The sequence below is a fragment of the Bubalus kerabau genome, chromosome 17 (assembly GCF_029407905.1).
Source record: "Bubalus kerabau isolate K-KA32 ecotype Philippines breed swamp buffalo chromosome 17, PCC_UOA_SB_1v2, whole genome shotgun sequence".
Taxonomy (NCBI): Eukaryota; Metazoa; Chordata; class Mammalia; order Artiodactyla; family Bovidae; genus Bubalus; species Bubalus kerabau.
Window position 1 is genome coordinate 39,270,449 of NC_073640.1, and position 24,356 is coordinate 39,294,804.

General features: G+C 38.8%; 1 protein-coding gene and 1 non-coding gene across 3 annotated transcripts in view; both read left to right on the forward strand.

Moving 5' to 3' along the window:
• TANGO6 (transport and golgi organization 6 homolog) overlaps positions 1–24,356 on the forward strand; it is a 185,022-nt gene that overhangs the window by 16,633 nt on the left and 144,033 nt on the right. For both annotated transcript variants that reach the window (XM_055554251.1, XM_055554252.1), the window contains exons 3-7: positions 63–179; positions 1,795–1,936; positions 3,857–3,993; positions 9,870–10,032; positions 13,737–13,819. In XM_055554251.1, the coding sequence (XP_055410226.1) occupies positions 63–179; positions 1,795–1,936; positions 3,857–3,993; positions 9,870–10,032; positions 13,737–13,819 (642 nt within the window). The remainder of the gene's footprint in view (positions 1–62; positions 180–1,794; positions 1,937–3,856; positions 3,994–9,869; positions 10,033–13,736; positions 13,820–24,356) is intronic.
• On the forward strand, positions 16,785–16,857 carry TRNAG-UCC (transfer RNA glycine (anticodon UCC)). Its single transcript has one exon. It is a non-coding gene; the product is annotated as a tRNA-Gly (tRNA).

Sequence of the window (24,356 nt, forward strand, 5' to 3'; positions counted from 1 at the left end):
CATTACCTTCTATTGCTTGCCTGGTTTCTATCTCACAGAAGCCAAGGATGTGTTTCTTTTAGGTGTTAACTGAAGAAGAAAGAGCCCTATCGAGGAAGGCCCTAAGAGACATCTTGGATCAAGTGTATCAGCCATTAGCAGTCCGAGAATTACTTATCCTCCAGGGAGGACCGCCCCAGGTATGCACACCTGGGGATTCTTGTGGGTGAAGCTTTAATGATAGAGTGTAGTGTATTGTCTTCTTCCCTGGTAGCTCAGCAGTAAAGAATTTGCCTGCGATGCAGGAGACCCAGGTTTGATCCCTGGGTGGGGAATATCCCCTGAAGAAGGAAATGGCAATCCACCCCAGTATTCTTGCCTGGGAAATCCCATGAGCAGAGGAGCCTGGCTGGCTATAGTCTGTGGGGTTGCAAAGAGTTGGACACAACTGAGTGACTAAACAACTGTCTTCTCCTGGAAGTTAGTCTAGTTGAATACTGTTTCATCTTTTAGATTGTTAATTGGTATTTGCCAAACTAAATTACACCGACCTCTGGGATAATTTTAAGGGATTTTTCTTTTAATGAAAAATGGACACTTTTCCCAATAATATTGTGATAATTTTTTAGGGCTTATGACAAAAATATATTTTATTCATTCTCAAACTGGGTCTTTTTTTTAAAACTAAAATTTGGCTGTTTGACAGTATTCTTCTGGCAAAAGTATTTGGACATCTTATTCTTTGGAGTATTTGAAGTCAAGGAATTAAAACTAGAGTAAAAACGTAATAGTATATATTCTGCTCAGCATAATATAGTTTCTTTTTTCCTTAAAAGTGATTATTTTTCCAGAACTATTCAATTTGGTGATGTAGCTGGAATTATCTATTTTCTTTTAGTATCTAAATTTTAGTTACGAGTTTAGGTGAGTAAAGCATTAGGGTCCAAAGGATGGGACTTCCCTGGTGGTACAGAGATTAAAACTCTGTGCTCTGAATGCAGAGGGTCTGGATTCAATCTCTGGGCAGGGAACTAGATCCCACATGCTGCAACTAAGGCCTGGTTCAGCCAAATAAACAGTGCCCTCTCACTGTTGGGGACTCTCCTCTTAGTGGTGAGTCTTCTTTGGAAGCTGCATTTGATTGGAAGGACTGCATTCAGATTGGTTACATGGATCTTGTGTCCCCCAAGTCTATATTTTATTCACAAACATATTTGTATATTTCTGGGCTTGAAATTTCACTTGATACTTTTTTGAAGACGTTTCACTGTATTTTTACTTCCTTAAAATTAAAAGTGAGGCTGAAGAAGATTTTATAAATGTTTACAAAAAAATTTTTTTTTTTTGCCATGATGGCTTTGCAGGATCTAAGTTTTCCAACCTGGGATTGAACCCAGGCCATGGCAGCAAAAGTCAAAGGAGTCCTAGTTGAAGGAATCCTAACAACTGGGCCACCAGGGAACACTCCCCTCCCCTTTTTTTTAAACAAAAAAATTTTGCCCTTTTGAAGTCTGTATAGAGTACTGTTAATTATCCGTCTGACTCAGTATATTTGTATATATGGCAGCGAAAGTTGAAGGAATCCTAGTTGAAGGAATCCTAACAACTGGGCCACCAGAGAACTCTCCCCTCCCCTTTTTTTTAAAAGAAAAATTTTTGCCTTTTTGAAGTCTGTATAGCGTACTGTTAATTATCAGTCTGACTCAGTATATTTGTATATTTCAGATTGGACTGTAAATCCTGTCTGAAAAACAAACAGAAAAAATCCTATCCATTACGCTGACATTCATTCACACATTTCCCTTCGTTTTTCAGTCCTGCTCAGAAGGGAAGATGCAAGACAGGTGTCGGGCCCCAGCTTGGCTCCGGCGTCTGTGTGGGCAGCTCCTCTCTGAAAGGTTGATGAGACCCAGCGGTGTTCAGGCAGTAGTCCGGGGAATTTTGGAAGGAGCAGGTGGTAAGAAATAGACGTTTGTTACTTCGGCATCCACTTTTCTTTATTGGACTCTAGCCTTTGACTGTAAAACCTGATGTAGACTAGGCTTTGTTTGTGCCTTTGTGGGGCGTGAGGAAGTTAAACTTTAATGAACTCCCTTTCCAAAAACTCGTTTTCTTGCTATTTTCCCCCAAAATAGTTGTGATACACTGCTCATGTTGCATAATATTGTCAACTGTTTCAAATAAGTTATAATATCAGAGGAAAACATTGTACAGAAAATTTAAGTAAACCCTATAGAAACCAAGAAATTCTCTGTGGAAAAGGCCAGAGGTCCTAAGAGTACTTCACCTCAGGACTTAAAATACAAAAGCATTCTCCTCAAGTTTGAGATACCCAAGAGATAAAAGCTTTGGAATGAAATTTTAGATTCGTTTCCAGTTATATTCTCTTAGTCCTCATTAAGAGAAGAAATGTTAATTATCATACTAAGTATGGTAGTAGTTTTTAATTTATATTTTTTGACTTTTAAACAAAATTATATATGCACATAATTTTAAAGAATCAATAGGTCTATAATGCTTTTAGAGAAAAATAGCAGTCCTTAGCGGCTTTTCACTCCATTTCCCATCCCCAGAAGCAACCACTTGGAACATTTTGAGCAGGTGTCTTCTGATATTTTTTCTAACCATAATCCTTATATTAAAAAATATTTCACTGGAATGGATGTGCCTGGTAATTTTTGAATGAATAGCAGGTATTTTAATTTAACGCTGCTGAATGCTATATTTTGTTGTATTCCTTTGTTGGGCTTTGTGCTAGGATGCAGTTAATTTTCTTGGTATCAGTTTGAGTCCTTCAGTTCTGGCTCTTAAACCTTGTTACTGTGGGTGGATAACAGCCTTTAACTTAAGGTAATTTGGCACCAATACTAAAGTGATACCTTTCTGGGATTTTACTTGATTCTGTATGTATTAAGAGGCTTTCCATGCTCACCAGTAGGAACACTAACTATTCCAAGCCCTGCATGAACGCTGGGGAGTGTTCTCCCTACTCCTTTCTGGTGTTTCTTGCCTTGGGTTTCTCTCTCTGTTGCTCTCCCTCTCTCTCAACACACACACACGCCATACTCTGCAGAAGACTTGAGAGAGGATTCCTCTGCTGATCTCTGGAATTCCCTCTGTGTGTAGCTTTCTCCTGTCTGCTGTTTTACCCTGAAAGCTCTAGCTGTGTTGACATCCCTGAATTCTGAACTGTGTTTTCTTCTTTAATTCAGCAGCGTAGCAAGCTTTGTTGGATTCTCCTTTACCTGTGGTGTGGCCTCAGAACTCTCTATGGACTTGCCATGGCGGTCCAGTGGTTAAGACTCCATTCTGCCAGTGCAGGGGCACTGGTTCAATCCCTGGTCAGGGAACTGAGTTCCTACATGCCTCGTAGTATGGACAAAAAAAAGCCACCTCTCTCAAGGTAGTAGGCTAGGGTGTTCATGGGGCTCACCTTGTTTGCTTCCCTTCTCTTAGGGACCAGTATCTTGGGCTGCTTTTATCCAGTGTCTGAAAGCCACCATTATTTTTTCTAAGGGCGTTAAGTAAATCTGATACCTGTTACTCCCTAACTCTAGTTTAAGGCAGTTTGAATGACAAGTTGCATATAAAGAGACAGAATAATAGAAATATTAATCATTTAAAACATGTCAGTAATAAGCACAAAGAAGAAACTAGTGTTCAGGTAATATGAATATTCTAATTACAATGGTTAAGTGCTATTTTTTTTCTCTGAACTTGCCAGAGACCAACATCAAAACGAAAGTACGAAGAGGTAGTTTATCTTACAGAAGAAATTAGCGACTTTCAATAGGGAAAAAGTAGTTTCTCCTCTAATTTAAGGACCTTATGTGGTGAGGTGCTATGAATTTTTGATGTCTGTATCCATTGCTGACAGCTGGGGCGGCTGGAGGGAGTGATGCTGAGGCCACAGCTGCCGACTGGAAGAAGTGTGACTTGATTGCAAAGATTTTGGCCTCTTGTCCCCAGCAGTCTCTTTCACCAGAGGATTATTATAGAGATATCTGCCCCCAGGTAAATCGTGTTTCTTTTGCCTGTTTGAGGATTATCTGTTTATTTATAGAAAGAGGACTTTAAATGTTCACCTAATACTGAGTTAGGGGCTTTCCCAGTGGCTCAGCGGTAAAGAATATGCCTGCAGTGCTGGAGACACGGGTTTGATCCCTGGGTGGGGAAGATGCCCTTGGTGAAGGAAGTGGCAACCCACTCCAGTATTCTTGCCTGGAAAATCCTGTCTGTCCATGGTGTTGCAAAGAGTTGCATACGACTTAGTGACTAAACAACAACAACAGTATTGAGTTAATATAATGTTTATTATTCAGTGAAGGACTTTCTTAATAACATTAAAAACCTGTGGGAGAGACTGATCTGTTAGGCTTCCCCGATGGCTCAGTTGGTAAAGAATCCATCTGCACTGCAGGAGACCCTGGTTCAATTCCTGGGTTGAAAAGATCCCCGGAGAAGGGATAGGCTACCCATTCCAGTATTCTTGGGCTTCCCCTCTGGCTCAGCTGGTAAAGAATCTGCCTGCAGTGTGGGAGACTTGGGTTTAATCCCTGGGTTGGGACAATCCCCTGGAGAAGGGAAAGGCTACCCACTCCAGTATCCTGGCCTAGATAATTCCATGGACTGTATCAATGGGGTTGCAAACAGTCAGACATGACTGAGTGACTTTCACTTTCATCATTAGTAACTGACTAGCCTGCCCTCAAAACTGGAATATAAAACTAGTTTTGTCATATTTATTATCTTTTCTGTGTTTTTAATTATTTTTTAAAAAATATGTAGTAAATAAAAAAGGTAAATTAGTATGCTGTACAATTTTAAAAAGCACAAAAGAGAAAGCGAAAAAATGTCTCTCTCCTGTCTCTGTACCGATTTCTTATTTATTTTGCAGAGACAATCTGTGAATAATGTGTATACAATTATATGTGTATGTATTTGTTTTTATATTCTAATTTTTACCCAATGATAATATGCTGCACACACTATTTTTCAGTTTTGCTTTTTTCACTTAACAATGTACCTTGGAGATGATTTCATATTAAGCTGTCTCATTCTTTTTCTTGGATGCATAGTATTTCATCGTATTATGTACCATAATTTAACCAGCTTCCTATTAATGGACATTTAAATTGTTTCCATTGTTTTGCTGTTACAATGCTCCATTTAATAGGGAAAATTTTTAGAATTGAAATGATGGGCTTAAAAAGTATATTTATTTAAATTTTTGATGGATATATATGTATTTGTTTTCCCACACCGTTGCCTACAGAGTGTGTTACAAAACTTTTCTTTTTTTTTTCCTTTTTTTAATTTTAATTTTTTATTTATTTTTATTTATTATTATTATTATTTTACAATATTGTATTAACAAACTTTTCTTTGTTAATCTGATAGGTGAAAATGTGGAAGGCAGTGTTCTTAGTCACCACTCCACATGCTTTTAGATGTAAGATATGCCTTTTGGAGTACAGTGTAAAGAAAGTCATTCAGCTGTTATGCTGGTCTTCACGTTCTCATGGGGAAGCATCAGTTCAGTTCAATTCAGTTCCTCAGTCATGTCCGACTCTTTGCGACCCCATGAATCGTAGCACACCAGGCCTCCCTGTCCATCACCAACTCCCGGAGTTCACTCAGACTCATGTCCATCGAGTCAGTGATGCCATCCAGCCATCTCATCCTCTGTCGTCCCGTTCTCCTCCTGCCCCCAATCCCTCCCAGCATCAGGGTCTTTCCCAATGAGTCAACTCTTCACATCAGGTGGCCAGAGTACTGGAGTTTCAGCTTTAGCATCATTCCTTCCAAAGAAATCCCAGGGCTGATCTCCTTCAGAGTGGACTGGTTGGATCTCCCTGCAGTCCAAGGGACTCTCAAGAGTCTTCTCCAACAATACAGTTCAAAAGCATCAATTCTTCGGTGCTCAGCCTTCTTCACAGTCCAACTCTCACATCCATACATGACCACTGAAAAAACCATAGCCTTGACTAGACAAACCTTTGTTGGCAAAGTAATGTCTCTGCTTTTCAATATGCTATCTGTTGAAAGGTTGGTCATAACTTTTCTTCCAAGGAGTAAGCGTCTTTTAGTTTCATGGCTGCAGTCACCATCTGCAGTGATTTTGGAGCCCCCCAAAATAAAGTCTGACACTGTTTCCACTGTTTCCTCATCTATTTGCCATGAAGTGATGGGACCAGATGCCATGATCTTCGTTTCCTGAATGTTGAGCTTTAAGCCAACTTTTTCACTCTCCACTTTCACTTTCATCAAGAGGCTTTTTAGTTCCTCTTCACTTTCTGCCATAAGGGTGGTGTCATCTGCATATCTGAGGTTAATGATATTTCTCCCGGCAATCTTGATTCCAGCTTGTGTTTCTTCCAGCCCAGCGTTTCTCATGATGTACTCTGCATGGAAGTTAAATAAGCAGAGTGACAATATACAGCCTTGACGTATTCCTTTTCCTATTTGGAACCAGTCTGTTGTTCCATGTCCAGTTCTAACTGTTGCTTCTGACCTGCATATAGGTTTCTCAAGAGGCACGTCAGGTGGTCTGTTATTCCCATCTCTTTCAGAATTTTCCAGTTTATTGTGATCCACACAGTCAAAGGCTTTGACATAGTCAATAAAGCAGAAATAGATATTTTTCTGGAACTCTCTTGCTTCTTCCATGATCCAGCAGATGTTGGCCATTTGATCTCTGGTTCCTCTGCCTTTTCTAAAACCAGCTTGAACATCTGGAAGTTCACGGTTCACATATTGCTGAAGCCTGGCTTGGAGAATTTGGAGCATTACTTTACTAGCGTGTGAGATGAGTGCAATTGTGCGGTAGTTTGAGCATTCTTTGGCATTGCCTTTCTTTGGGATTGGAATGAAAACTGACCTCTTCCAGTCCTGTGGCCACTGCTGAGTTTTCCAAATTTGCTGGCATATTGAGTGGAGCACTTGCACAGCATCATCTTTCAGAATTTGAAATAGCTCAACTGGAATTCCATCACCTCCACTAGCTTTGTTCGTAGTGATGCTTTCTAAGGCCCACTTGACTTCACATTCCAGGATGTCTGGCTCTAGGTGAGTGATCACACCATCGTGATTATCTTGGTTGTGAAGATCTTTTTTGTACAGTTCTTCTGTGTATTCTTGTCACCTCTTCATAATCTCTTCTGCTTCTGTTAGGTCCATACCATTTCTGCCCTTTATCGAGCCCATCTTTGCACGAAATGTTCCCTTGGTATCTCTAATTTTCTTGAAGAGATCTCTAGTCTTTCCCATTCTGTTGTTTGCCTCTATTTCTTAGCGTTGATCACTGAGGAAGGCTTTCTTAACTCTTCTTGCTATTCTTTGGAACTCTGCATTCAGATGCTTATATCTTTCCTTTTCTCCTTTGCTTTTCGCTTCTCTTCTTTTCACAGCTATTTGTAAGGCCTCCTCAGATAGCCCTTTTGCTGTTTTGCATTTCTTTTCCATGGAGATGGTCTTGATCCCTGTCTCCTGTGCAATGTCATGAACCTCCGTCCATAGTTCATCAGGCACTCTATCAGCTCTAGTCCCTTAAATCTATTTCTCACTTCCACTGTATAATCATAAGGGATTTGATTTAGGTCATACCTGAATGGTCTAGTGGTTTTCCCTCCTTTCTTCAATTTCAGTCTGAATTTGGCAATGAGGAGTTCATGATCTGAGCCACAGTCAGCTGCTGATCTTGTTTTTGTTGACTGTATAGAGCTTCTCCATCTTTGGCTGCAAAGAATATAATCAGTCTGATTTCGGTGTTGACCATCTGGTGATGTCCATGTGTAGAGTCTTCTCTTGTGTTGTTGGAAGAGGGAGTTTGCTATGACCAGTGCATTCTCTTGGCAAAACTCTATTAGTCTTTGCCCTGCTTCATTCTGTATTCCAAGGCCAAATTTGCTGTTACTCCAGGTGTTTCTTGACTTCCTAGTTTTGCATTCCAGTCCCCTGTAATGAAAAGGACATCTTTTTTGGGTGTTAGTTCTAAAAGGTCTTGTAGGTCTTCATAGAACCGTTCAACTTCAGCTTCTTCAGCGTTATTGGTTGGGGCATAGACTTGGATTACTGTGATATTGAATGGTTTGCCTTGGAAACGAACAGAGATCATTCTGTCGTTTTTGAGATTGCATCCAAGTACTGCATTTCAGACTCTTTTGTTGACCATGATGGCTACTCTGTTTCTTCTAAGGGATTCCTGCCCATAGTAGTAGATGTAATGGTCATCTGAGTTAAATTCACCCATTCCAGTCCATTTCAGTTCGCTGATTCCTTGAATGTATGTTCACTCTTGCCATCTCCTGTTTCACCACTTCCAATTTGCCTTGATTCATGGACCTGACATTCCAGGTTCCTATGCAATATTGCTCTTTACAGCATTGGATCTTGCTTCTATCACCAGTCACATCCACAGCTGGGTATTGTTTTTGCTTTGGCTCCATCCCTTCATTCTTTCTGGAGTTATCTTCTCTACTGATCTCCAGTAGCATATTGGGCACCTACTGACCTGGGGAGTTCCTCTTTCAGTATCCTATCATTTTGCCTTTTCATACTGTTCATTGGGGTTCTCAAGGCAAAAATACTGAAGTGGTTTGCCATTCCCTTTTCCAGTAGACCACATTCTGTCAGACCTCTCCACCATGCCCGCCCGTCTTGGGTGGCCCCACAAGGCATGGCTTAGTTTCATTGAGTTAGACAAGGCTGTGGTCCTAGTGTGGTTAGATTGACTAGTTTTCTGTGAGTATGGTTTCAGTGTGTCTGCCCTCTGATGCCCTCTTGCAATACCTACCATCTTACTTGGGTTTCTCTTACCTTGGATATGGGGTATCTCTTCACGGCTGCTCCAGCAAAGTGCAGCCGCTGCTCCTTACCTTGGATGAGGGGTATCTCTTCACCGCCCCCCCTCCCAACCTTGAACATGGAGTAACTCCTCTAGGCCCTCTGGCGCCCGCGCAGCCACCAGGGAAGCATGCATGGCAAAAAATATCATGATGTAAAATCTTACACTGGAAGATACTAAATAGAAATTATCTTAGAGGATAAAGTTATTTGCAATGATGAGTAAACATTTTCTAAATCTAGTAGCTATAATTTTGGCACTTAAGAAAATGAGACAATCAAGTCATAGGTTTTAGTGTTGCTGAGCCTGTTCTTGGCAGCATCACAGGTCACATACAGTTTTGGGACAGTGGATTCTCCTGTCTACAAAACATTTGAGTCACTTTTAAGCCAGGAACAGAATGCTCTTTGCTGTTGGGTACTTAGACTCAAATATGAGATATCAGTGGTTGGTTTGTTTGGTTTTTGTTTTTTAAGTTTATTTTTTGAGAATAAAGTAGACCCTTGGTCAGATCTGACAGGCTCTTCAGATTCTGAATATATTTATATGCCTTGACCCCATAATTGCTGTTTATCATAGCAAAATTTGGGAGAAAATCTGAGTATCTGGAAATAATATTTTTGAGGAATTTATAACAATATGAGGAAGTTTCAGCAATACACAAAACTGAATATTAAGTATGGCCTCAACTGAAAAGAGGAAAGAATTATACAGGGAACATATTGGAAAAAAAACACCAAAAGTGTTTATAGTAATTTGGAATTTAATTTTTTTTGTTAAAAATTATTCTCCAGGTTTTCTACAAATAACACATATTTTATAAATCTGATAAAATTGTTTAATAAAAACATAGCTCCTTCAGTTCTCATACCCTTTGGTGCTGGGTTGTTAAATTAATTAAAAAAAACCAAACAGTTCTGTTGGATCAGTGTTACTGCAGTGAATTTATTTTTTGGTGTGAAGAAATTAATGTGAAATGTGTTCTTTTCTTAGTTGTTGCTTCTTACAAACAGCCTGGTATTTACCTTAGGGAATTTTCTTTTAGATTTTGGATTTATTTCACTTTCAAGATAAATTGGCAGCACGACAATTTCAGAGAGTGGCCACCACAACCTTTGTAACTATGTCAAGAGAACAGCCACGGCTGGCAGCCAAGTACTTACTGCAGCCCGTGTTAGCGCCTCTTCATCGGTGTTTAAATACAGCAGGTAAACAAGGAAGTCTGGTGGTTTGGGGTCCCTCTAAAGGACCTTCTTCCGTGTTTTGGATTTAAATGACTTAAGTCTATGTAGTTCAGTGTCTTTAGTTTTGTTTTTTTCTCCTCAACTTTTTATTTTGAAAAATCCACTTCATGGAAGTTCTAAGAAGAATACATTGTCTCATCCCTGTATACTTCACATAATTAACATTTTGGCATGTTCACTTTCTCTTTCTCTCTTCCTATACATATACATATTTTTTTTCCTGAAGCATTTGAGAATTAGTTGCAGACATCCTCTAATATATAGACTTTATTCAGATTTCTTATTTGTCTGAAGAATTTCCTTTATATCTGTTTTTTTTTTAAAATTACATTGCATTTACTTGTTACATTAATTCTTTAATGTAGAACAGATCCCTAATGGTCTTTCACTCTGACACTTTTGAAGCCCAGGTTATAGACAGTTCTTCAGTTTGTATTTGTCTAATTGTTTCCTCATGATTAGATCCAGGTTAAACATTTTGGCAGGAATACTGTATACGATTTTATTTTTCAGTCCATCAGATTATGGACACATGTCATCAGTTTATTCCATTAGTGAAGTTAAATGTGATTATTTGATTAAGGTGGTAGCAACCAGATTTCTCCACTGTAAAAATACCTTCCTCCCTTTTTAATTAATAATAATCTATGGGATGGTCGACATATGAGACAGTGTGAATATCCTGTCTCCAAACAGTCATTCATACTGTGGTTTGGTATCCCCTGATAATTTTTGCCAGTAAAATGGTGACGTTCTTTTTTTTTTTTTAATTGTTTCTATTTTGTTAGTTGATATTCTTCTGTAAGGAAGAGCTTTTCTTTTCTCCTTGGCTCATCTCTTTAAAAACAGATTCAGTGGATGACTGAATATTTCTGTATTCATTTTGATGCTCAGATTTTCCCAGATTTGGCCAGAGAGTTTAAGTGTATTTGTTTTTTATTTTTAATTGGCAGATAATTACTTTACAGTGTTGTGTTGGTTTCTACCCTACAACAGGAATCAGTTATAACTGTATATATACCTCCCCTCCCTCTTGAGCCTCCCTGCCTTGTGTTTTAATGTCTTTTAACCACTTCCCTCTGTATATTTTCATGCTTTATTGAGGTTAGTGCTAGGATACAGAGTATCATTTCAGCATTTTTAGTGAGTTTTTTAAAAAAACAAAACCTTTCCATAATAGTATTTTCTGAGGTTAAAAATAAAGAGAAAAATTGATGTGTGGTTAAGCCCAATTCAGTTCTGTGTAGACTTTGTATAGAAGTCATTTATGGTATAAATGTTTCTGAATCTGTGTAGAGGGGTTTAAGTTCAGTTCAGTTGCTCAGTTGTGTCCAACTCTTTGCGACCCCATGGACTGCAGCAGGCCAGGCCTCCCTGTCCATCACCAACTCCTGGAGTGTACTCAGACTCATGTCCATTGAGTCGATGATGCCATCCAAACATCTCATCCTCTGTTGTTCCCTTCTCCTCCCGCCTTCAGTCTTTCCCAGCATCAGGGTCTTTTCAAATGAGTCAGTTCTTTGCATTAGATGGCCAAAATATTGGAGTTTCACCTTAAGCATCAGTCCTTCCAGTGAATATTCAGTGGGTGAGAATAAAGAAAGCCTAATTCTTGTGCTTGTAAAGCTTCACCAAATTGAGCTTTGATGAAGTGAAACTTGTGATTATTCAAACATCATAAACATGATATTTGAATAAATAATTAAAATTCCTTTATGTATTTAATAGAAATCTAGTCTGGGATTAGTATATTCCTCAAAAACTGAAGTATTATTTCTGTTGGCACTCATCATCCAGGCCTAGGACTTCATTTATATCTAATTTCATGTGAGAGCATACCTCATTCCTAATCTATTTATCTTGCCTGTGACTGACCAGGTATTTCCTTTAGTCTGGAGCAGTTGTTCTCAGTGTGTGGTCCCAAGAACAGAAACATCAGCATCACCTGGGAATTTATAAGAAATAACAAGTTTTTGGGCTCTGCCTCAGACCTACAGAGTTAGAAACTCTGATGTTGCGCCCAGCACTGTTTTGACTGGCCCACTAGGTAATTCAAGTGTGTGTTCGAGTTTGAGCCCTGGGCTAGGGCACTAGGGCTTCCCAGGCAGTGCAGTGGTAAAGAATCTGCCTGGAGTGCAGGAGACCTGGGTTCAATCCCTGAGTTGGAAAGATCCCCTGTGGAAGGAAATGGCAACCCACTCAGTATTCTTGCCTGGAGAATTCCATGGACAGAGGAGCCTAGCAGGCTATATAGTCCACGGGGTCGCAAGAGTCAGACATGACTGAGTGACTGACACTACTGCTAGAGCACAATGCTTGGGAGGCCTAGATTCAGTCCACTTGTGGGTCAGTTATTTTTGTCCTGGGCCTTATTCATTCATTCAAAGAATATTTATTGGGCATCTCTTTACCAGGCATTCTCATGCGTTAGGTTACATCTGTAATGCCAGCTACATGTTTTGCATATAACGTCTGTTGCTAACAAAAAGGACTGGGTTAGAATATGACTGATCTTTTATGTAAACCCCATCATTGCCACTGGAAAAACAGTCTAACGCATACGCTTTCTTATTTTGTTTTTCATATTGCAGCACATTTTTTAGGGATATGTAGCAAGTATGATGAATTACCATATTTTATCAATTCCAAGATGCACTTTTTTTTCACATAAAAAAAACTTTATTTTGGAAATCTCTTTCACATTGTAGTAACTCTAATATCTAGATGTGTCTCACTATCATCGTTGGCCAGGTAGCAACTGTGGTATTGTTTATGTCTGCAAGTGAGTGTTAAAACTTGTAGAATGGATGTCAGTGACTTTGAAGAAAGTTGTGATGACAGTAATAAAACCAAGGGCTCTTGAGGATATCACATCACTGCACTCTGGCTCACAGGTCAGTGTATTATGGCACAACACAGATACCAAAAATGTTTCAGAAGAGTTGGACACTAATTACTGTGAAGTTTTAATTCTTTATCATGTTTATTCCAATTATTTAGCTTTTATCAGGAATGATATGGACTTCCCCTGGTGGTCCAGTGGCTAGGGCTCCATGCCTCCATTGTAGGGGGCACAGGTTCAGTCCCTGGGCAGGGAACTAAGATCCTATATGCTATGCAGAATAGCAAAGAAAAAAAAGAATGATATATAACAAAACTGTGTAAAATAAATCTAAGTTCTCTTAATTTTTTTTTAAAGCTCTGTTTTAAAAGTTCAGCTTTTAATTTTTATATTTTTAAAATTTAAATTAAAAATTTTTTAATTAAAAAAATTTAAATTTTATAGGGAAATTTTCAAATACATGTACAGAGAGTAGTATGATGAACATCTGTATACCAGTAACCCAGATACAGCTATTGATTCTGCCATTTTCATTTAATTTAATCTCCAACTTCCCGTTCATTAATTTAGAATTAGAATTCTAAGTGATAATGTTTCATAGGTTACTTGGAAGTGCTTTTTTTCCCCTTTCTTATTGATGCATAAAATAACAATGCATGTTTGTAATCAGTGAAACAGTCTGTGAAATATTGTATTTGAATGGTGTTGTATTATAACCATGTTGATTTTCTGATTTTAGCTGTTACTTCCCAAACTTTCTAGTAAAGCATTTTACCTTAGGCTCATTGAGATACTGAGATGAGTAATTTTGTTTTTTGTCCTTTAGAGATTCCAGAGAGTGACATGGTGCCAGGGACCATTTTGGTGACAGAAGAACAACTTAGCAGATGTATTGAGGATATATATAAGGTTGGTAATTTAAGTCACTAATATTTTTAGTTAATATTTGTAGTTAGTCTTTTAAAATAATTTTGTCTTTTAAACTGATTCTTCAAGATTGGAATTACTAATCTTAAATTCCAAACCATCAAAATCTTTTTACTTTGAAAATTGGAAACTATAAGCTGTTAATTTTATCATTTACTTTGAATCTTAAGCAGTTCAGATTCTCTTAAGTGCATATGCCAGTGATGAAAGCATATTCTTAGAAGAAATTAACAAAGGTATTTGCCATACTGTTGGCTTCCTAAACATGTATGATAATATTGAATCTACTTTATAATTTTTGATAGAATCATCATCATGAAGAAGTAAGTTTGAGTAAATGAGTTATGGAAATGACTTCCTAAATATACAGTAAAAGTGAAAAAATATTTATACAAATTATATGTTCTCTATGATTATAATCTTAAATATATATGAAATACTTATTTTTGACAAAAATGAAATTCATTACTGTTAGGCCCAGATGGTATTGGGGTAAATACTCTTCTTTAAAGTTTATTTCAATGCATTTATAATGATACCATACTATTAAAAACATTTACAAGAGTAAATAGCTTTCAGAATTATATTTCATGTAAAAAGGTAAAGCTGCATTGGGAATATTGTTTGGCAGTTCCTTAAAAAGTTAAACGTGGAATTATCATCAGTTCAGTTCAGTTCAGTTCAGTCATTCAGTCATGTCCGACTCTTTGCAACCTCGTGTATTGCAGCACGCCAGGCCTCCCTGTCTATCACCAACTCCTGGAGTTTACCCAAACTCATGTCCATCGAGTTGGTGATGCCATCCAGCCATCTGATCCTCTGTCGTCCCCTTCTCCTCCAGCCTCCAATCCCTCCCAGCATCAGGGCCTTTTCCAATGAGTCAACTGTTCGCATGAGGTGGCCAAAGTATTGGAGTTTCAGCTTCAACATCAGTCCTTCCAACAAACACCCAGGGCTGATCTCCTTTAGGATGGACTGATTGGATCTCCTTGCAGTCCAAGGGACTCTCAAGAGTCTTGTCCAACACCACAGTTCAAAAGCATCAATTCTTCGGTGCTCAGCTTTCTTCACAGTCCAACTCTCACATCCATACGTGACCACTGGAAAAACCAAAGCCTTGACTAGACAGACCTTTGTTGGCAAAGTAATGTCTCTGCTTTTCAATATGCTGTCTAGGTTGGTCATAACTTTCCTTCCAAGGAGTAAGCGTCTTTTAATTTCATGGCTGAAGCCACCATCTGCAGTGGTTTTGGAGCCCAGAAAAATAAAGTCTGACACTGTGTCCACTGTTTCCCCATCTATTTCCCATGAAGTGATGGGACCAGATGCCATGATCTTCGTTTTCTGAATGTTGAGCTTTAAGCCAACCTTATCACTCTCCTCTTTCACTTTCATCAAGAGGCTCTTTAGTTTTTCTTCACTTCCTGCCATAAGGGTGGTGTCATCTGCATATCTGAGGTTATTGATATTTCTCCCTGCAATCTTGATTCCAGCTTGTGTTTCTTCCAGTCCAGCGTTTCTCATGATGTACTCTGCATATAAGTTAAATAAGCAGGGTGACAGTACACAGCCTTGACGTACTCCTTTTCCTATAATTGAGTTATTTGTCTCTTTAAAATGTTTTTAGAATAATTTTTTTTTATAAAACAGCCTTACTGAAATATACTTTACAGATCAAAAAGTAATGTTTTAAGTATATGATTCAGTGATTTTTCAGTAATTTTACAGAGTTGTGAGACTCTCATCACAGTGCAGTTTTAACATTTCTATCACCCCAGAAAGATCCTTAGAGCCTATGTATAGTCACTTTTTGTTCCCACCTCTAATCCCTAATAACCACTAATCTGCTCTATATCTCTGTGGATTTGCCTTTTGTGAATATTTTATATGAGGGAATCATGCAACATGTGTTCTTTTGTGACTGGCTTCTTTTTCTCTCTTAGCATTGTGTTTCTGTGGTTCATCCAGGTTGTTGCGTGAGTTAGCATTTTGGCCCTTTTTATTGTAAGTAAAATATTTAATCTTATGAATATCTAACATACTCTGTCATCAATTGATGGTCTTGCATTAGAGTAAATCTTCTTTTTAGACAACTTTATGAGATATATTTTACATAATATACATTTACCCATTTCCAGTGTGCAGATCACTGGCCTTTTAGAATATTCACAGGTATGTGCAGCTGTCATCACAGTCAGCTTTAGGACATTTGTTACCTTAGAAGAAATCCACACCACTTCCCACATCCCAGCCCTAGGCAGCCACTAATCTCCTTTCTGTCTAATATAGATTAGCCTGTTCTGAACACTGCATATAAATGGAATCATACAGTATGTAGTCTTTTGTGATTACCTTCTTGCTTCCCTGATAGCCTAGTTGGTAAAGAATCCCCCTGCAATTCAGGAGACCCTGGTTCGATTCCTGGGTTGGGAAGATCTGCTGGAGAAGGGATAGGCTGCCTGCTCCAGCATGCTGGCCTGGAGAATTTCATGGACTGGATAGTCCATAGCATCACAAAGAGTTGGACACAACTCGGTAACTTTCACTTTCACTTAAAATGATGCTTTAAAGGTTCATCTCTATTATAGCATGAAGCAGCACTTCACTCCTTTTCATTGCTGAATAGTATTCTGTTGTAAGTTGTACCTTATTTTGCTTATCCATTCACCGTTTGGTGGACATTTGGGTTATTTCTACATTTTGGCTATTATGAATAATGCTGCTCTGGACATTCATGTATAAGTTATTGTGTGTCATACGATTTTATTTCTCATCCCTGGAAATGGAATTGCTGTATCGTATGGTAATCCTGTGTTTTAATCATTTGAGGTACTGTCAGATCATTTTCCAAAGTGTCTGTACCATTTTACATTGCTCCCAGCAGTGTATAAGGGTATAAAGTTAATCTTAGGTCATGTTCTTTCAGATAAGAAGGCAGATGTGGACTTCCCTGGTGGTCCAGTGGTTAGGACTCTGCACTTCCAATGTAGGGGGCTCAGGTTCAATCCCTGGTCGGGGAGCTGTGATCCCAAATGCCATGTGGCACGGCCAAAAAAACCCAAAGGGAAGGCAGATGCTTCTGGTTTGGTTAGGTTTACGCTTTATGTATAATACTAACAAATTGGTAGATATAAATGCATGCTGCTTAAACATTCAAAACTCATTCTCTGTAACAGTCACTTTTCCTAAAGTTTGATGTTTACTAACCTTTTATTAAATTTTGCTGTTGAAAAAAATAGTGTATAACCTTCATAACGTTGATCTGGCACACTAGTACAGAATTAAATTGTTCATGGATAAAACAAGACATGATGATTTAGTGGCTATAATACTGTTTGTTTTTATTTAATGGCTCATTTAGAGACTTATGAAAAGGAAGTTCTTATATCCTATTCTACCTGTTAGTAGGCAGGTACTTTTCAGATAACATGAAGATAAGAAATTATACAGAACAGTCTAGAAAGCAAAAGTTCTGAACTAAAGAACAAGGCCCAAATAACTTTTAGAAAGATTATCTTCAGTCATATTCCAGCTAAGAAATACTATGATGAAAAATAGTAAAATAGCCAGGTGTGGAATGTTAGAAAGACTTGAAAGTGCTGGTAGGGATAGGACTAATTTTGACTAAACTTTGGTACAAACTCCTCCTCATAGTGTTCAGTGGAAGTCAATAAATTGCTTTTGAAGAAAAAGAAAGCAAGACAACTTCTTTCTGGCAAGTAAGTGAATTGGCCTCTAAAAATCAAAGAGATGGAGAAATAGTGAGTCCTGTCCATTTCTCCTATTCTTGCCCCCCATGAGGGGGGAAAATCCCCTCATAGTGAACAGTTGAGTGAAGTAAAAACTTCTTGAAGAGACAGGCAAAACATTAGTTTGCTGTAGACACTTGATTATGCACAAGGACTGGGACCGTCTTGAAAGCAGGAAGGGGTACAGAAGGGTAATTATTCCCTCTACAAGGTTTTGGCAGCTCAGCTGCAGAGGGAAAACAGAGGAAATGTGTATGTTGGAGGGAAATGGTAAACATGGTGTAAAATTGAGCAACAAAGAGTATGTTGTCTTTATTAACTTTCTGCTAATACTAAATTATAGAGTACAGCTCAAAGGCAGGAAACAAGGAAAACATCTGGGGTGGTTGAATTGATCCAGCAACTCACTCGGAAACAAGAGAGGGTACAAGAGGGTGTTTTAATTTTAGAGAGGCATTTGGGAATGTTTCCAGCTCTGGTGTTTGCTCTCTTTCTTTGCGTCTTTTTAACAGACTAATTGAGATGGCACTCACATACCACACAATTTACCCATTTACATGCTTGATTCAGTTTTTTGGTACATTCACAGTGTTGTGCGGCCATCACCACAATCTAAGTTTAGAATATTTTTATGCCCCTAAAGAATTCCATATCTATTAGCTGCTATCTCGCATTCTTCTTGCTTTGCCCCTAACCCTAGGTGATCACTAATCTACTCTCTATTTCTATAGATTTGCCTATTCTGGATATTTTATGTAAATGAAATTATATAATATGTGGTCTTTTGTAGTTGACTCTTCAGTGTTTGATGGTTTTTTAAAAAATATTTATTTGGCTTTGATTTATGTTTCCCTCATGGCTAATGAGGCATACATACTTCCCTGGTGGCTCAGTGGTAAAGAATCTGCCTGCAATGTAGGAGACACAGGTGCAGTCCCTGGGTTGGAAAGATCCCCTGGAGAAGGAAATGGCTTCCCATTCCAGTATTCTTGCCTGAAAGATCCCGTGGACAGAGGAGCCTAGAAGGTTATAGTCCATGGTGTCACAAAAAGAGTCAGACCCGACTTAGCAACTAAATAACAACAATGTGGCTAATGATGTTGAACAGCCTGTCATGTGCTTACTGGCCATTTGCATGTCTTCCTTGGAGAAATTTCTGAGAGCCTTTGCCTATTTTTATATTGGGTTATTGTCTTTTTGTTATTGGTGGATTGTGGAGTGGGACTCACTGTCACCAGCAGCTTTTTCTGAAGAAATCCTCCTCATCAGTCACTTCTCGGTCTCCACACCTTTGATCTTTCCTTCCCTCTTTCCGAATGAGGAGTTTTTATGGTCTTGATCGCATCAAAGTCTGATGTCTTACTTTGGAGTTTTAAGTCCATTTTATCTTGTTGCTTTACTTGACATTTCGAATTTAACATCCCATGTCACCTGTGTTATGACAGATGTCCAACTGGCTGCTCTCTTAGTCTTCCTCAAAGTCCCTCAGTCCTCAGAGCCAGTTTCATCTCTGCTTTATAAGCAGTCCTGATCAGACTGGTTATCTTTTAAAGACCACAGCAGAATTAGAAGTAACAGAAGTTAGACTGACTAAGGCACAGTGACAAGAGCATAGAAGATCAAGAAAGGAGACACAAAAATATACCCCCAAAGGGTATATAACCAGTTGAAAAACAAAGTATTTTGTGTTCAGTGTACTTTGTTTAAGAAGGCAAGGGTTACACACAATTCATCTTAGATATAATTCCTTCCAAAACTGTTAGATTATAAATACATTTTGGTATTTAAAGGAATCAGCTACCAGCTCTCTGAATGAAAATTTTATGGCAGGAACGATGACAAGGGAAGGCCTTCTTATACTTGCATCCTTCACATACGGCACGGGCTGGAGCCGGGTGACCCTTGTGGGCCAGGGGGAAAGTTCTTAGCAGTACAGGTAGTATATATACAGGTGCTGGTCGAACTGAAGTGAAAACTTGGCGTAGCCACTTGTACTTGATCTGCATAAAAAGCTGTCATCATTTCTATGTGTGTGCTTTATTTCTGGTAAAATTAAGCTAAAAAAAGGTATACGCCTCTCAAATAGCTTTTAGTTCAGTGGCATTCCTTTCTGTCTCCTGCCTCTGAGTGTCTGGGGCCTGATCTCTAGAATGTTTATATTCTTTTGTCCTCCCTGGTATGAAAGGGATTCATTCGTGTATTTTTCTTTACCTACAGAGGTGAAGAGAGGCCCAGATGGCATGGAGATTGGTTCTGGGTAGGACAGGATAGAAGAATTCCAGTTCTGGGAACTCCCTGGGATTCCGTGGTTAAAACTCCACTCCCAATGCAGGGGTCCTGGTTTGATACCTGACAGGGAAACTAAGATCTCATGCTGTGTGGCACAGCCAAAAAAAGAATTCCAGTTCTTTCTGATGAGCACATTTCTTGCGTTTAAAAGAACTGACCAGAATCCAATACTGGAGGTGGAGGGATGTTGCCTCTCTTTATTCCTCACTGTGCTTGCCCAAGACTCCCTAATGGCAGAATAAGTTTTAGGATTGGAAAGGCTAGAAAGGACCTAGTTTATTTTCTACATTCTCATTTCCATTTTATCTCTCTGTTTCCAGGTTTAGGAAATCTTGACTTAAATTATCCAAGTCTTTCTCCCACCCCACCCCTGCATCTAATCGTAATGAATTTCTAATGAAAGATTGACCAGTTTATTCCTCCTTCTGATTTTTTAATGATTTGTGTGAAGTAAATTAGAATATTACAATCTTAGAGCTGGAAGGAATTTTAGAAATTATTTAGTGTAATCCTTTTTTTTTCTTAATAGACTTTATGTTGCAGAGCAGTTTTAGGTTCACAGAAAGATGGAGTGAAAAGTATAGAGTTCCCATGTATCCCCTGCCCCTACATGTGCAAAGCTGCCCCCAGTGTCAACATCCTACACCGGATGGTGTATTTGTCATGGTGGATGAACTGATATTGACATGTCAATATCACCCTAAGTCCATAGTTTACATTAAGGTTCACCTTTGATGTGGTACATTCTTTGGGTTTTGACAAATTAATCCCTCCTTTTACAGTAGAGGTAACAAAATCCAAAAGATTGTGAAGTAACTTGTCCCAAACCATACGAGTGAGTGGCAGAGCTGGTCCCGGGACCAATGTTTCTTTCTCTCTTTCTCTCTTACTCTTTCTTTGTTTAGAAAGACAATATTTGCACAAGGTACGAATTTAATAAGTGCCAAAGGCTCTGCAGTGAGACATTAGTCTCCCTTTCACCTGTGGACGCTCCCTAAAGGCTGTCATTCTTTCTGGATGTTTCCGTCTCCTGTTGAACTGTAACCTTGATTAACATGCAGAGGACTGGAAAAAAAAAATCCTTCAAGGATGTGGGAGATTCAAACAGTAAATTTTTTAAATGCTGCAGTTCAGATTCTGTGGTATAATGTAGTGAAAAGCACTTGGCTTTTTGAGTCAAATGGACTTAAGATTGGAATTTGGCTCCAGGGTTGACTATCTAGGTGATGTTGGGTCACTTAAATTTGACACTTGGGTTGCCTACTGGATGAATAAAGTAACTTTTGGTAGGCTCATTATATTCTATAATAGGGGCTCATTATATTCTATAATAGGTGCTCAAAAAACATCAGTTCCTTTTTGGTTTAGGGAAACTCTTTTTTTAAAAGACTATTTTATGCATTATGCTCTGAAAGCATGAACAGTGCAAAGTACTATATTAAGTAACTTGCTTGGTTCTTCTGCTTCTTACAAGTCTTAATTAAACTCAGTAAGTGCATTAGAAATTCTGGAACACTACTAATCAAAAGGATCACTGGGATATTTTAGAAGCCAGCATTTGACTAGTTTAATCTTTAACAGGGGTAAAATCAAGTTCCAGCCTGTACTGAATTTCAATGTTAGGATTTAGTCAGCTTGATTCTGAATAGCCTCATCATATTTGTATTTCCATACACGTACATCTCTGCAGAAGATAAGGCCATAAATTAAGAAAACCGTTCCATTTACAATAGCAGCAACAATAATAAAATATTTAGGACTAAATTTAACATTTGCACGTGGCTGTAAATTTTACAAAATATTTTAACATGAATTATCTTAATCAGTGCTTATGCTAAAAGCTTAATGCCTACATTATACATGAGGAAACTGGGACCTGGAGAGGTTTAAATGTGTTCACTTACTGTGTAGATTTGAGCAACCATATAGGTGGCTGAAACAAAGTTCACACCCATGTTTCCTTTTTTTTTCAATTAAAGTTTTTACTGAATTTGTTACAATATTGCTTCTGTTTTATGTTTTTTTTTGGGGGGGGGTGTGTGGCCATAAGACATGTAGGATCTTAGTTCTCCAACCAGGGATTGAACTCACACCCCCTGCATTGGAAGCTTGGAGTCTAAACCAGTGGACTACCAGATGCTCTTTCAGTGCTTCCCGGTGCTTTTGCAGCTACTCTGCAGGGATGTCTAAGGGATGTGTTTAACAATATGATGGAAGTCTATGAAATGAGCACATGAGGGCTGCTTTCTGTTTTGTTTTGCTTTGAAACAGAAACATATATTTATTCTTAATACTTTTGACTGTTTTGTTTCCTACTAGTTTTTCCTTTCTTTTTAAATTCAGATTTCCAGTCAGTCTTCCCAGAGAAATTCAGCCCTCCAGACATGAAGCTAGATGCTGAACAAGTCAATAGAATAAAATCAAACTTCCTATTCAATCTGCTCTTCCTTCCATGGCTGAAGTTCTGTGATTCTGTTTAGTTAATTTGCATTGACTAATAATTTCTAGATGCTGCAGCTTTTGTTTAAAGAAAAAATGAAAATAGAGAGGGCATTGTAACTTCCCCACAAAAATACAACTTTTGAGAAAGTAAACAGCATCCAGTCTACTTTGTTCACTCTGATTCAGTCAATCAGATGCCAAAAAATTTACCAAGTACCTACTGAATGCCACTCTGCTCGGTTTACAAGTAGGGAAATGACTAAGAATCAGCTGCTACCTTCAAGGAGCTCCCAATCAAGCAAAGAAAGAGTTACAGTAGAGTGTGATTTACAGTTAAGAGCACCCAGAAACGTGCCTCTCTTACTTGTCAGAGCAGCAGTCCTCTAGATTTAGATGAAGGATTGTGAGGCTTAACCACAGACGCCTCTTCCCAGGGCTGGATCTGTAATAGTAGGCCAAGATGCATTCCTAAATGGATGTGGAAATCCTCAAAAAGGAACGAGGAAATCCCGAGGCTGCCAGTGGGGTCATTGGTACCCATCTGTCTCCTTGTCTAATCTTTTCTGAGCTGTTTTGGTTTTACTAGATACATACTGGTCTCTTATTTTGCCTCTGTGTCTTGTCCTATGCATTTATACTGAAACTGAAAAAGTCACAAGTTGTTATAGAAATTCCACTTTTCTTCAAAGCACCATTTTTCACTTATTCTCAGAGAGGCTTTTTCACACCAAAGAATTAAAAAGATACCTTAAGAGTCTGTCTCTCCCATCCCTGCTTTAGCTTTCCCATTTCTTGGTATTTTGTTTGGTGATCCCTAGTTGTACAGATACCTTAAGTACCCTTGAGGTACCAGGAAACCTTTCAGCTAAACAGGATTTCATCTTTAGAGTATTAACTTCAGAACTGATGGAACAGAGATCATGTGAGGAAAGGTTAGAAATTTATTATATCTTAGGCAAGTTGAAGAGTCAGTGTTTCAAATATTTGGGGGTAGGGAAGAATGGTCCATTTTTTTCAACTAGTCTTACTGCTCAGTGGCTGGGGTACCAGAAAAGTATAGACCACCATGAGCAAACTTGCAGTCCAGTCAGAGAATGCTAGATAAGATAGGAAAGAGTTTTAAAGTGTGATTAAACCAACCTCTTTATTTTTCTGAATCTGCCTGCAGTGCAGGAGACTCGTGTTTGATCCCTGGGTCAGGAAGATCCTCTGGAGAAGGGAATGGGAGTCCACTCCAGTATTCTTGCCTAGAGAATCCCATGGACAGAGGAGCCTGACAGGCTACAGTCTGTGGAATCACAAACAGTTGGACATGACTGAGCGACTAACACTACTGCTGCTACTACTACTACTACTTTATTTTTCAGATAAGGAGACTAAGATTCAGAGAAGTCAATTGATTCATGTTAAATCTCTCAACAGGTCAGTGGAAGTATTTACAAGCAATCCTATGTGTAACACACCTGATAGTTTTACTGCCAAAAAAAGGAAACTTCCAAATGATGTGGAACATCTTTATCACAGGAAGAAATAAGATAACAAGTATTAGATTGTGTTTCATAACTTGAATCCCCATCCCACTTTGCCTCCTAGTGAGCAGGGAAGACTGTCCACTAGAAAGAGACTGCACATAAGCATAGTCCAAGGAAATTCCACAACATTTGGGTATTAGAGCGCAGAGGTAGGGCAGTCAGATCCTCCCCTTGGTTGGGCAGGAACAACTTACCTATTGTGTTTTTGTTGCTTCTTCAGTTGGTATTGTCACCAGCCTAGTGTGCACGCGATTAGGAGGAAAACCGGCCCCAACAGTTTTTTCCATCTGTGGTGTGACTTCATTGCAAGGGTTTTTTTCCCCTAGTGCATTTGGTCCTTGTCAGTGCTGGCACCAAGAGATCGCTTTGCAGCGTTGGCTGAGTCAGCCCAGCCTTCCGTGTCCCTTTGTGGTTCACTGAATTCTGGATACAAGTCAGGGATGTGGAACATCCACATTAAGGGGAAAGTGACCAGATTTCACTTTGGGAGCATAAGTGGAAGGTAAT